The 14085-nt window shown below is 40.0% G+C and overlaps 1 protein-coding gene across 4 annotated transcripts in view; it reads left to right on the plus strand.

Moving 5' to 3' along the window:
- The window catches only part of pitpnm3 (PITPNM family member 3), a 116887-nt gene that overhangs the window by 67693 nt on the left and 35109 nt on the right, over positions 1–14085 (plus strand). For all 4 annotated transcript variants that reach the window (XM_032508779.1, XM_032508785.1, XM_032508792.1 and 1 more), the window contains exons 4-5: positions 2810–2880; positions 3012–3232. In XM_032508779.1, the coding sequence (XP_032364670.1) occupies positions 2810–2880; positions 3012–3232 (292 nt within the window). The remainder of the gene's footprint in view (positions 1–2809; positions 2881–3011; positions 3233–14085) is intronic.

The raw sequence follows: 14085 nt of genomic DNA on the forward strand, positions 1-14085 counted from the left end.
GGCAAAGAGGTCAGGAGGTTCTCCTCATAACCACAGCTGGTAATTCCAATAAAGACATTGCAATAATGCTATGGGTCTGTTGTAGTTGATTACCTTGTATAGTAAAGTTGTATTGATCATTATCTGTGTACTGTATGGTGTTCATAATCAATTCCTACAAATGTAAATCAGATGCTTTTTTCTGGATCCTAAATTTCTTCTTATGTTTCTCAAATAGTAGCATTATATTAATTAAAGGCAAAAATAATTTGCAAGCTGAAAGCCCACTCTATTTTCTGTGCATATCTTTTGAGGAACATTAATGTACCTTTCTGATGAGTCAATTCCCACCCTAGGAAATTGTGAGGGCATCTTGCATTTTCATTTTCCCTTTTGAGGATAAAAATCTCTAGTTGGAAGAAAATCTTCCCAATAATGAATGGAGTCTTCTGCCACTCACTCGGATCCCCGTTCTTATTTTTCTCCCATCTGCTCAATCAAAGGTTATAAATGTGTGATAGCGATAGAAGTAGTCGAGACCTGAGAGGAAACAGAAAATAAAAACAGACAAAAACAGACGACCCTTAGTTTTAAGGAAAAATTACATTTTATATCATAGCTGTGCAGACAGAATGACACACGAAGAGGGATCCAAACTTGGACCAATAGATATTTCATGCTCTCTTATTCAGCTCTACTTGACTTCTCTGTTGAGCCCTTTCATCTTCCCAGCCCTCATTCTGGTGTCAATTTTCTCTTCCTCTCTCGCAGATAAGTTAAGAAATGTCTCAGACTGCAGTAGATAACAGATGCTCAGTGGGCATTTAAAGTATAGTGTGTAAAGGTGTGTGCCTGACTGCACATTAAGCCACTGGAAATGGCCAGAGTTCTGCTGAACTACGTCATTGCTAACTTTTCATAGGGTGCTTTCAAGGTTAGGCCATTTGTTGGGAGAGAATAGCACAGATTGAAAGGTGCTAAATACCACTACGCTTTAAAAAAGCTCATATTGACTTGCAGGACTCAGACAACTGAGAAGAAGGACCAGAAATGAAAACAGAGAAGCCCAGGGACTGTTAGAATTGTTTTTTTTCTGCTGCAGCAGCGCTAATCTGCTGCAGGGAAATATCATAACCGCATGAAGCCGGTTAATACCACTGAGCCGCGCCAACAGAAAGAGGATTTTGTCAGTTTCCCCCAATATCAGACAAATGTCTTACTTGTTGTTAGATTCACTAGCTGAGTTGCAGCATGCACGCTGCCCTCTAAAATGATGAGGTGAGCAAAGCTCTGCTATTTCGTCTGAGAGTTTTTCTACATTGTGCTGTATTCAGCAGTTTAGCTGATTGGCTGCCATTACGTTTTCATGTACAATGTGTGCGATGTAGGGCTTTTTACATTGGCTGTGTTTGAGTGTGTGCTTGAATACACTATTAATATCTTATCTTGTGTAAAACAATTGTGCTCATTTGTTTTGCTCTTAATTAACAGAATTTCCTTTAAAATAAAGGTACGAATGAATCATGATCTGTACACTTACAGTAATGCTCCTTGCGGCATTAGAAACTACACTGAATGAAGCTGCAACGTTTTCTGTCCCCGTAATACAGTGGCCGACAGAAGCAAACACCCTGCGACTTAAGAAAACACATGCAAATAGTCAAAACACAAACAAATTAAGAAAACAACTTCATTAATTTGACAAAACATGTGCAGCATTCAGCAAATAAACACAACACAACCAAATACATCAACACGCTGCAAATATAGAAAAGGTGTGTTTGGTAATGCTGAACACCAGACAAAAAAACAACATTTGCAGAATGAATGTTCTGTCAATTGACTAATTGATGAATTACTTGCTTATTTGTATTCCCCAGACAATCAATAAATTGATTGATTGACTTGTTAATAAGTGTTGCTGCTCTATAGTAAACAAGTCTATTAGTGTATTTGGGTTTCAAAAACACAATAAGGATCTAGCCCCACACAACCGTACAACCGCCTTCTTATCAAACAAGTTTATCTGCTTGCTGTCAAATCACACAGCAAACTTTTCACTCTAAAATACTTGGCGAGGTTTTTGGAGGAACCTTTCTTCCCTACCTCTCTCTAGCTTTCAGAAGAAAAAAAAAACCTGCCTCTATTGATTTCCTTTTACTTTGTGACCAAAATAGTTCAGTGTGCTGTGTGCTGAGTCCCTTGTGTGTGCTGAGCAGTCGGAAGCAGGCTGTGGGCTGTGAACGGAGTAGAAGGGAGATGACAGCGCTTGAGTCTGTGAGAGCCTCCCGTGGCAGTTGGTCCCAGACGGGGAGGCCAAATAAACAAAGAGCGAGAAAAACACAGAGCCATGCCTTGAGCCTGGAGAGAGAAAATAGAATGAGGGACAGGAGAGAGCTTGGGAGAGATCGTAGTTGGGATAAAACAATGTCCCCATCCTTTCCTCTTTTGTCCCTAGAAAATAAGTCTATTGTTGCTTCTTCAGCAGAGGAACTAAAATCTAATTACATGTGATGGCTATAGATGCTGCAGCAGAAATGCAACCACACTCTTGCTGTTTGCTGTCACTATTGATTTCTGTATCTTCTGGTTATGCCATTTGAGCCTAAGGGTACATAAACCCATCGCCCAGTATGGAGTACAAATGAAGAGAGATGAAGAGGCATTAGTAATGTTGACCATATTCACCAATCAATATCCATTTGTGCTTCTGTTATGGAAGCATCTGGGTGAAGTGGCTGCTGCAGTGACCTTTCTCTCTCTCTGTATTCTTCCCTCTTTCCTTCCTTCCTGCCACTACCTGCTTCTACTCTTTACTTATCCAATACAGAGGGTCTCTACCAGCTGGGGGGTCCACGCTGCCCCCCTCAGAGCAGCATTGAAGGACTGGAGGACATAGAGGTAGGATCATTATAAACAGCCTCTCAGTATTATGAGCAGTACCCAATTATTTGTTTTGCTTTCACAGAATGCCTCTATTCTTTCACTCATTTTATGTCTCTCTTTTCAACTCTACCTGAACCCTTTTGCAGAGGAAATGTAAGACCCATGTGCTGCTGCTGGTGGTGCACGGGGGCAACATCTTGGACACAGCAGGCGGAGACCCCAGCACAAAGGCTGGCGATGTGGCCACCCTGACATCAGTGCTGGATAAGGTGACATGGGCGCATTTCAAGGCCACCGCCGAACACGTGAAGATCAAGCTGGTGCCATGTCCGGCCGTGTGCGCTGAAGCCTTCTCCCTGTTGTCCAAGTGAGTGCTGTTGTCAGAACAGGGAGGCCTCATTGGCCCCCTTTTCACTTGTCATTTTAAGTGTTTAATGGTCTTTTGTTTGTCCCTCCAGTATAATTCCAGAGTCTTGAATAATCTACTATGAACATCATTAAAGCTGGCCTAAAAGCTTATATACTTCATTCACCTTGTTCATAGCCCCGGTTGTCTTCCTACGCCTGGGTAGCAGAAGGAGCTATGATCACATTATCCCATTTAAAGTGAGACAGGCTATGAACCCCACACCATTTATTTCCCAAAACGCTCCAAGAAAAGGAGACACCTGTTGCATACTGGTAAGTATTACAGAAACCGGTTTGTAAAACAAATAACTGGTAGTTGCGCCAAAGATATTTTGACTAACTCACACAAGGTCTTAAGATGGATAATAGTTATTTCTTTTTATTTGTTCCCCAGCTGTCCATGTGTCACAAATCTGATTGTATCTATCATGCATTTCTAGAGCTGCATGGAAATCTAGTCTTTGTAGGTGGTACTACTGCATCTGAAGATGTTCAGTAACTCCAAAACATGCCGGAGGAATGATTTGTTCTAAAAACAGTTTAGCTAGCTGGCTAATAGCTATCCATCAATTAACAAGAACACACGGATAGGCTATGAGCAAGACATTATTGCACATTATGATATGCTTTCTGCATGTCAACAGCTAATGAGTTCGCTGTTCCTGCCTTCTTCCTGTCACTTTTAATGCAATAGGAAGAAATACTGCTAATTTCAGTGGCACTTAAGAGGCCATTATGTGTACACAGTAAGTGGCTACTTCCACAGGCTGCTTTCTGATGTAGTTACACATGGGAGGTTTGGTGGAAAGGCTCTGCTCTCAGCTCTCAAAGAATCCAGACATCACCAAGGGAAACGGACACATGCACTTTACATCTTGATTAAATTCGACAAATAATAAAACCTTCACACATAATGAAGGAGGTTGGGATGGCAGAGGGCGCTTTGGAATGAGAAGAGTAATAGTGAAAAGTGTCAGGTTCTATTGACCTACACCTGCATGAATGTGATTGGAAGTTACTAGGCAGCTGGTGAATGATTGTAAAGGATGAATGAAACAGGAAAAGGAGGGACCACTTCAGTGTTCTGCCTGAACTAACTCTATGCTGCACAGGCTCTTTTCACAGAAGAGAGTTTAATGAGTCAGAGTAGGAAAACACAGGTGTGAACAAGGCCATTTTTTTAAAGATTACTTTTGGGGGCTTTTCCCTTTATTTGATAGTGACAGTGAATAGTCAGGAAAGGAGGGAAAGAGATGGGGGGGGGATTCAAACCCTGGCCGCTGCAGGACTCAACCTACATGGAGCACATACTCTGGGTGAGCACCCGGAACAAGTCAATTCAATGAGGTTGAATTCCATTTAGCTGCTTCGGTTTCAGCGTCCTAGTATTGTGCATGGTGGCTCTCCGTCACACTGCCATGGCTTACTGGGACAACAGAGTTAATGCTATTAGAATCATCTGTGCTTTCCTACCGTATAACAAAATGCCTGCTGTGAAAAAGGCAATTTGATTTGCTTCTGACATCAGATATCGATTTGATTCGATTCTCCCAAGATGAACACTACCGGTCAAAAGTTTGGGGTCACTTACATATTTCCATGCCACTCCATTATAGACAGAATACCAGCTGATCTGAGTGGTTGGATCTGGGTGGCTGATATTTAATGCAATATCTACATTGCCCATTTTCAGCAACCATTCATCCAATGTTCCAAAGACACAATCTGTTTACTAATCTGATATAATTTTAAAAAACTAACTAGAAAAACATTGGAGAACCCTTTTGCAACTATGTAAGCACATAATGTAATCTGTCTACAAAGGAGTGCAATGGAAATGTCTAAATGACCCCAAAAATTTGACTGGTAGTGTATACACTAACATAATTGCTACATAATTGCGTCCGTTATTGATTTTTCTGACATTTTAGATTCCTGATTGTAAATGGATTGTTTTTATATAGCGCTTTACTAGTCCTAATGACTACTCAAAGCCCTTTTACGTAGTACAGGAACCATTCACACACATTCATACACTGTGACCGTACAAGGCTACCTGCTCATCAGATAAACACTCACACACATTTACACTCTGATGCACAGCATTGGGGGCCACTTGGGGTTCAGCTTCTTGCCAAAGGACACTTCAACATGGGACTGCAGGGCCAGGGATCTAACCACCAACCTTCCGATTGACAGGCGGTCAATTCGGTTGTTGTTTTTTTTCTTTTCAACCGACATTCTCACTAGTTTGACAAACAGCCCTAATTACTATTAAGCAGTATTATGCAGACTTTACAGGACTTTACTGTGAATCTGCCCAGTGTGCATGCATGCCTGCAAGAAATATGGAAATAATTTAGAAATATGCCTGGTTGGCAAAGGTAGTGAAGGTTAATTGATAATATATATTGACCAAAGACACCAAAGCCAGTGCAATGTTATAATTATAACAATTAGTATGCTGATGACATTTCTCAGCCCCTGCAAGCATGTGGCCATGTGGAATATTTAACTTGTAACCTTTTTAAATGCTGTTGTTTTTTATTGTTTATGTTCCCATCAAGTCCTTGACACAGCAAGATAAATAAATGACTAAATGACATTACACAGTTTCCACTGATCCTGACTGAGGCTTCTGCAAAGAAGGTGTTCGATTATTTGTTTGTCTAATAAGCTACTGTTACTTTGTATTCAGGTTTCATTAATGCTATTAATTTCAGAGTGGGAGTTAATTGTGGATGGTAGTACAACACCTCAATGATGAACAGCAGTCTGTAGATGAATCTTCCCTTATGCTGAATTATACAGTTTTAGCGTCATTAAAACGTCATATTTCTGTCATATTTCTGTACTGCAGGAGGTAAACATATGTCTGCATTTGTGTGTTTGCTCTTTCTCATGAGCTGCATGTGTGCAGAGCGCTGCTTAGTCGTAACTAATCATTTCATGTCACATTTAATGCCACTTGTCCCAGTGGTCACCAGTTTGATCTTTGACAGCATTACTTAGTTTTCACTGCTTTCCAATTATATGCAGAGGATGTCTTTGTCTGAATTATCACTAATCACCGAGGCTGAGAGAATGCGTTTGGCACTGAAGTCGAGGCTTCTGTCTGGTTTTGTGATTGACGTTAGCAAGAGGGAGGTAGTGGTTGGAAGCAAGGCAAGGGTAAAGTGGTTTGAGCTCTGAAGACGTCTGCTTAGCTTTCACTACATCCAGAGATGAAATATTGAAAACAACATATTTTCATGGGAATTGAGCAGAACTCCGTTACTGCACTGTATCTCAAGTGCCTGCTCTTGTGTGTGCAGACACATGCACAATGCACGACACTTTGAAAAGAAATGGATTCATATTAAAACCCTATGTCACAAAAGACCAACGCTGTCTCATTATTGGTAAAATAAATGGTTAAATAAGATGAAGATAATTAAACAATTTAAATGGACAAGCCAAATAATTCAGGAACAGGTTAGGCAATAGGTAATCTATATCCACGACGTTCCACTTCCGGGACTGCTCCGGTCCCGTCAGAAATTTCGCCGGATGTCTGTCCTTTGTGTTGGCATTCTAACCTCCGGTGGATTTCTGAGGACTATGGTTAACTGCTCCTCAGATCTCTGCAGGGTAAATTCACACCGCTAGACCATCTGTCCAATCTGAGTTTTCTGTTGCATGACTAAAACTACTTTTAAACGGCGACCAAGATGATTGTGATTGGTTTGAAGAAATGCCAACCTCCAGCATGTTTTTCCCCCATCCCAGAATACTGTCTGGACTAGTCAGACCCTCCTGTGCAGCGCTGTGGAGGAAGGTCTGGCAATGCGAGACTAGGCAATGGGTAATAAATTGATTCCACAGTGTTTAATTGTTATGTTGAGATTTATTTTCATGCAGGAGGTTTTTATTTGTCCATTAGACAAAAAATTACAACCATAAGAAAAACTGTGTTGAAGGGAAATAAATTAAATTGAAAATGGAGGATGAAGTGAATAAAAACCATAGTGCGACATACATCAGCGCATACAAAAGAAGTACACGTGCTACAGTAGCCAGGATGTGCAGTGCAGGGAGCAAAAGGGAGTAAAAAAGTTGCTCCTTCTTTGGTGAATTAGACTAGATGTCAACTTGTAATGACGTCTGTCAAGAAGCATCATCCTCATGTGCTAAGCTTTTGGTATTGTTAAAATATAATGTTCTTGTATTTTTTGGAAGGATTAGTTCTCCAGTATCTCAGCATGTGTCTTGTTGCTATGCATATTCTATGAGAACTCCCTCAAAGAGCAGTGTCGTACAAGTCAGTAATGTAGAACCATTTGCTATGAATGGTACATTCCTTGAAATAAGTTTTTTGTGACTGAATAATATTTTTGCGTCTTTCATTTATTTATTTAAAAATCTTTTTGTACATTTCTTAATAATGTAATATTTCTGTTATAACCCGACTGATACAGGAATTTCAAGGCCCATTTTGATATTGTGGAGTTTAAAAAATCCAATAACAATATATTGTCTGATAGGATTTTTATTCTATGCGACACTGTTTCTAAATGCCCTCATATGTAGTTTAGACATATAGCCCTAATATCCACCAACAGAGCTAGATAGAATCTACCGTCTAGCCCTAATTTCTAATAATTGAGAGAGACATTCTGCTCATAACATCTTGTTGAAAATCTCCTGGAAACAATGAGAAGGGACTATGTGTTTTAGCTCTCCAGTGAAATTAGACAAAACATACTTATGCCCAGCTGGCTTCTCCTTTCTCACAATACGTGTAGTCAGTAGGCATTTTTACACACCCACACAGCAGCAAACACAACACTTGTTCAACTACACTTTCATCAGTTAACAGTGTTTGCTCTAATGACAGTGTTGGACTTGTGGGTGAGTGGAGCCTCATTTATTTGCATGCCAACATAAACAACAGAATAGGCAGCCCCACGGGAAGGAATTGCTGCTGTGTGGGTAATTTACTCTCATTCTGGGTAACAGCTTGGCTGAAAACTGCAACACAGAGCGGAGGTGGCAAAACCTTTTAGCGCCTCAAGACAAACTTTCACATAAACAAACCAGTTTTGACTCAGTGCTTCATTATTCCTCATGTACTGTAAGATGTACCCATAGAGACTGAACATGTTTTTTCAGCTTGTGTTGTCCTTCTTTCCATGTGTGGGGAGGGCCTGCTGTGCTCCGCTGGGCTCTGAGCGCTAGTTATTAGCTCTGTCTGCTAATGAATGTCCTGGCAGTTCTGTCTAGGAGCTGGGTGTCAGGACAACACACACACACACACGTTTCATCCATAAATACACTCGCACAAATACATCCCACACAAACACATTTGGAGCACGTCCAATTAAAAGCGACAGTGAAAAGACTCCCACATTGGTTTCCTCTCGCAGCCATCACACCACCTCTGTCACAGCTTGAAGACAAAAAAAACATTTCAGCTATTGAGAACGTCATCTGAGTAGCAGGAGAAAAATAAATAAAATGGATTTCTATTTTAGTAGATTTTGCATCATTTCACAGGATCAGTTTTCTATCAGGAAAGGACATGAAGGAGGAAGTCCACTTGTCCGTTTTATTGTGCACAAATAGTGACCTCAGTTTAGGGAGATAGCGACTCCTTATTCTGCCCATCGGGACATGCTGCTACTATTTCTGTACCCTCTCCCTAATAAAGAAGACTTCAGGTGCCCATTGCTGTTCATCTTAATTGTTCAAACGTGCATTGCTAAGTCAGCCATTAAGAAACAGGGAGAGCAATTAAGCATGAGTCTGACAGACTTCAGAGTTTTCAGTTTGACAATATATGGGGCAAGAGGGTTGCGAGGCAGCATAATAGAGTCCATCGCAGGGTTATGCTGCATGAGATGAGGCTGATTGGAGATTTAATCGGCTCACTCGGCCTTATCTTTACCCCACTGTTGTTAATGGGTCTCTTCATCATGACATTACCATTAAACCTTAAGAAAGAGTTCGGTACATCTCTCAGTATAGGATACTATGTAATTAGCCTGCCTTCAGGTATCATTGAGTGAGTCTCTGACAGTGTTTCTAGAGAACATAACATCATAATTACTGGAAAAGCAATAAACTGTAAAGCTCTCGGTTCAAGGATGAAGGATAACCTTACAGCCGATTTAAAGCCAACTGTGGCCCATAACAAAGCAGCGAATGAGGCTTTTTGAAGTTTTTCTGTTATGTTAATGAGTCTTCTAAGATATGCAATTGACACCTATATATGACCTCATGATATCATCAGTTAATACTGCTTGGATTTTACTAATGAGAGCAGAGAGACGTGAATGCGGTAAATGTCGCCACATGTGAGCGAGTGACTCACATCTTGAGATAACTGGGCCGACTCGTCATAGTGACGTGAGCCACGCTCTCTGCCATTCAGGGCTCTGTTGATGTGCCTCCTTTGAGGAACAAAAAAACCTTCCAAGTAGCAGTAGATCTCTGCACTTATTAATGGTTGTTTGGAAGTGTATAGTTCCCGTAGCTCGGTGGATGACATATTGGATGAACCATGCTCTGTTTCTGACAGCAACTACACCGCTTTCTACTTCTGCCCCATCATCACAGCCACAACTATATTGATCATTTTAGAGGAAGAATAACCTGCAGAGCGAGAATAACCTGCAGCGCTCTAGGACGTTCACACCTTCAAACAGCCTCTTGCGCACACACAATCAAATCATTTATGTGCACTCTTTCGCATGTAAAACAGCGTTTGCTCCATCTTAATGTTACTAACAAGTGCTTGCATAAGCAAGTAATTATGTAACACAAATAATGAGTGTCTCACCTGTGTCTCATCAGGCATTTGTTGAGCAGTACAGCAGGTGTTAAACCTCTGTCTCTGTCATGTGACTTGTGAAACTGTTCAGAGGTACAGCTGTGTTTGGAATTTAAATCGGTGCTTTTTTTTTTTCTAGGTAGCAAGTTTGTGTTTTTGGGACTGTGTGTGAGCAGCCGTTGTTAACAACACTCTAATAAGATCAAGGCCAGGCAAATACAAAGCTTGGCCCAGACCCTCAGTGGCACTCAGCTGGGATGTTGGGATTTCTTACAGCTCCTAAAACTAAAAAAAAGCACCTGGTAAACAAACAATCCTGATTTAAATTATGAGTTGACCTGATTTATTTAGTATTTGGTTGTTCAGAGAGTCTTCCTCCTGGAGCAATACATCAACATCTCTGTGATTGAATTGCCTAAGCTGAATATTTCACACAGCAGCTTTGTAGAGGCAGTGACACTGTTGTTTTTTCAAATAACTGTGTGCAGTGCTGTTACAGTGACGATACAGAATAGATGACAAAGGTTTCCTTTTTTACTGCTTTCTTATAAATCTGCACGGGAGCGTCTCAAAGTGTCAAAGAGTCAGTTCATTTACATGTCTATTGAATTATGATAATAATAATTACAATGTGATTAAGGCAATTAAAAACATAAACAATATTATCTCTCTGTATAAATGTCATTGAAGTTAGCATAATCATAGTAACATGTGGAGTTCTTTGAATATAATTTATGTTTGTACACCTTGATTACATTTTTCAACTTGTGGTTTACTTGCAGAGTTGATTTTCAAAATATCATTTTACATACAAACTGTTGTAAGGGCTATTTTTCATCTTTACTCAAACTCAGACAAATTCGTGGTTGTTCTTTTTTACTTCTCTATTTGTAGATATTTTGAAGAGTGAGGTTACTCTGGGTAATTGCTTGTTGACTCTAAAATGTGTGAAAGTACAATACCGGTATTTGAAGGTTTCATTTTGAAGTCTTTGAGCCAGTTTTTATCAGTTAATGTATGTGATTAGACATGTAAAATAGAAACATCTTTTACTGGAATGCATACTTGAATTAATTATGAAGTGGCCGTGTGCAACTAAAGAGGCAGATGATTGCAAGTTTCAATGCATATCAAAATGTTAATGTGATGGTAAAAATAACAAGTCACGCATCTTTGGTAATGTTTAGCCGTCATTTTCTTAATTTGAGGAGGTTCTACTTAATTATATAGACATGCACAAGTTTAGCTAAGCTCACTATTCTCCATTCCGTCTGACTATAGACATTAAAAAGGAAATGATTTTCACTGACTAGTGAACACTGTGTTGCTGGGAATGTCAGTCACATCAGTTGTCTCTTTTCTTCCCAATAGGTTCCATAAAGCCTGCAACATGGTATTTTGTAATCGTAACAAAAATTGGCACTTTTGAGCATATAGTGGTGTTGAATCTCATCTGTAATTAAAAAAAAAAGTGATGATAATGGGGCTGGAGGATGTGTTCTGATTTGCAAATAAAAGAAAGGAACTTAATGAGAATTTTGCATGCAATCAGTGTGAGCAATCAAGTAAATGACTTGATAAAAAACGGGACATTCAAAATCAGTGAATTAACATTAAGTTGCTCTGGCACCAATTGTTCTTTGGTCGAGACTTAGAGAAACATTTCCTTGCATACTAGATGGCACACAAACTCCATTAATTATCTGGGCTATGTAACCATGGCAACAAAATGTTTAGCTATAATTTAACAAAGCCAGTTTTGATGGACATTCCAATAAATCATGTCAGCCCAATTAGCAGGACGACAAGAACATCTCCCCAAAACATAGAGCTTAGAAGCAGCTTGATTCAAGTGTGCACTGTTGTGTACATCTCAAACATATTGTGTAGACAGCAGTAATAGTGCTTGAGCTTACACTACTGTAGGACAACGACTGATAGAAAGAGAAAACAATTAGCCTCCATCAAAAGATAAACAGACAATTTCAAAACTATTTTATTTCCATACTGTTTCTTGTTGGCTAGATTCATCTGGGGCTTGTTGGAAAGTGTGCAGCGCCAGTGACTTTACGATGAGGACATAACAGCTGGGCCCAGGTGTTAGTTATTAGCTAATTAGCTCCAATGTGTGAGCCAACTGCTCATTAAGTATTTAGTCTTTTTATTTTTTACTTGGCTGGTGATAGTCTGTAGTATTTATGTTAAAGTGCCCATTATGTGAAAAAAATTTTGGTGTTATTTTTGGTGGGATTTTGGTGTTATTTTGTGTCTTTGGTGCTTCCACACACATACAAACTTGGAAAACAAACTACCCATGCTGTTTTGAGTGAGATACAGGTTTCTGAATGTCTTTTGCCTTCGGTCTCCGGGTGAGCTGTTCAAAACCTGCACGGCTTTCTATGTCACTAGCCGAGACGAGGTGGCTAACCCATAGCATGCTAGCACTAGCATGCTAGCTTGTTCTCAATGGCAACACACTGCTAAAACACACACTAGTTCACCATAATTTCCAAAAGAACTACTTCCATGTCCCTGGTGCAGGTATTCCACAAGTACCCCTCGTCTAAAGAAGTCTCCCAGCAAATCCTGCCTTGTACTGACCAAAGTTGGAGAAAGAGTTATCTAGCTGATGGGATCTTACCTAGCTACTGAGCATGTGTGACTCCTAACAAAGATAGCATAGAAGTGAAATGTTTCACTCTGTAGCTAAAACCGAGACCTAAACACACAGGGTGGAAAGACGATCAGCAGGAATGTGCGGTACAACAAAAATATGGTGTTTTTTGAAAATGAAACCATGTAAACTTATTTTGGTACAACCTCAAAATACAATTAGGAACCTGAAAATGAGCATAATATGGGTGCTTTAATACTACCACTGAAAATCAAAAAACATCAATGTATCAACTTTTGCTACTTTGGCCTGAGTATTTAAAGCCTGATATATGTTATTCCTATCTGACATAGAACTCCATCACGCTCCTTCTGCCACATCGTTTCACTGACTGGTACACTATGTTTCTTTTGTACAATGAACATGGACACTATAATGTATTCTGACTCAGTCTCACATACACCTTTGGGTAGACTGTATTTGTCCACAGTTAAAAAAAGTCCACAACATATGCTGTTTGATAAAATCATGTTTACCCCTGTTTGAGTTGCTAATAAACACCCTTTTTTAAATCAAACTATAAGTATATTTGAGACCCATTAAAAACAAAACAACCAAACCGTTTTGAAGTTGTGAAGCAGACCCTGGAAACCATTCTCTCTCCTTGCTTGTTTGGGTGTTACATAGAATAGATATATATAGTTAGAATATAATTAGAATAGACATGTGATAAATTTAGCCAGGTTGATTAAACGGAGATGGAATTAATATTGATCTTGTGATCCAAGCTGTATCTTGTAGAGCAATTGTGTCCTTTCTAAAATGTTAAATTATGTAAATCTTTGTTTCAGTATATCAGAACTGTCAGCCACTTCCACAGAGGTGGTGCCCTTCTGTGTAGTGATGTGTCCATGGTTGCTGACATATTTCAGCCTTGATGTGGCTGTGCTGCTTCTTCCTGTAATCAGAGCAACTGATGGATGATGACTGGGTTGGCACTGCTGTTCAGGGGAGAGTGCAGACCAACACCATCTTTTACGTAGCGTCTCGCTTGATCTGTGTCCTCACTGTCATTGGGCCACACAGCGTCAAACACACACACACACACACACACACACACACACGCACACAAACACACATTAATGTCTTCACAGCATTAAAGACACAAAGACAATCGCTCTCATTGTTAATATCTGTGCAGGTTTGCTTGTGTTTTATTCCTTGAGATAGCTTCCCTCTTCTCCTTATCTTTTGGTTACGCACACGCACACACACACACACACACACACATATACTCACACACACACACACACACACACACACACACACACACATATACTCACATACACACACACACACACACACACACACACACACACACACAGTA

The sequence above is a fragment of the Etheostoma spectabile genome, chromosome 3 (assembly GCF_008692095.1).
Source record: "Etheostoma spectabile isolate EspeVRDwgs_2016 chromosome 3, UIUC_Espe_1.0, whole genome shotgun sequence".
NCBI lineage: Eukaryota > Metazoa > Chordata > Actinopteri > Perciformes > Percidae > Etheostoma > Etheostoma spectabile.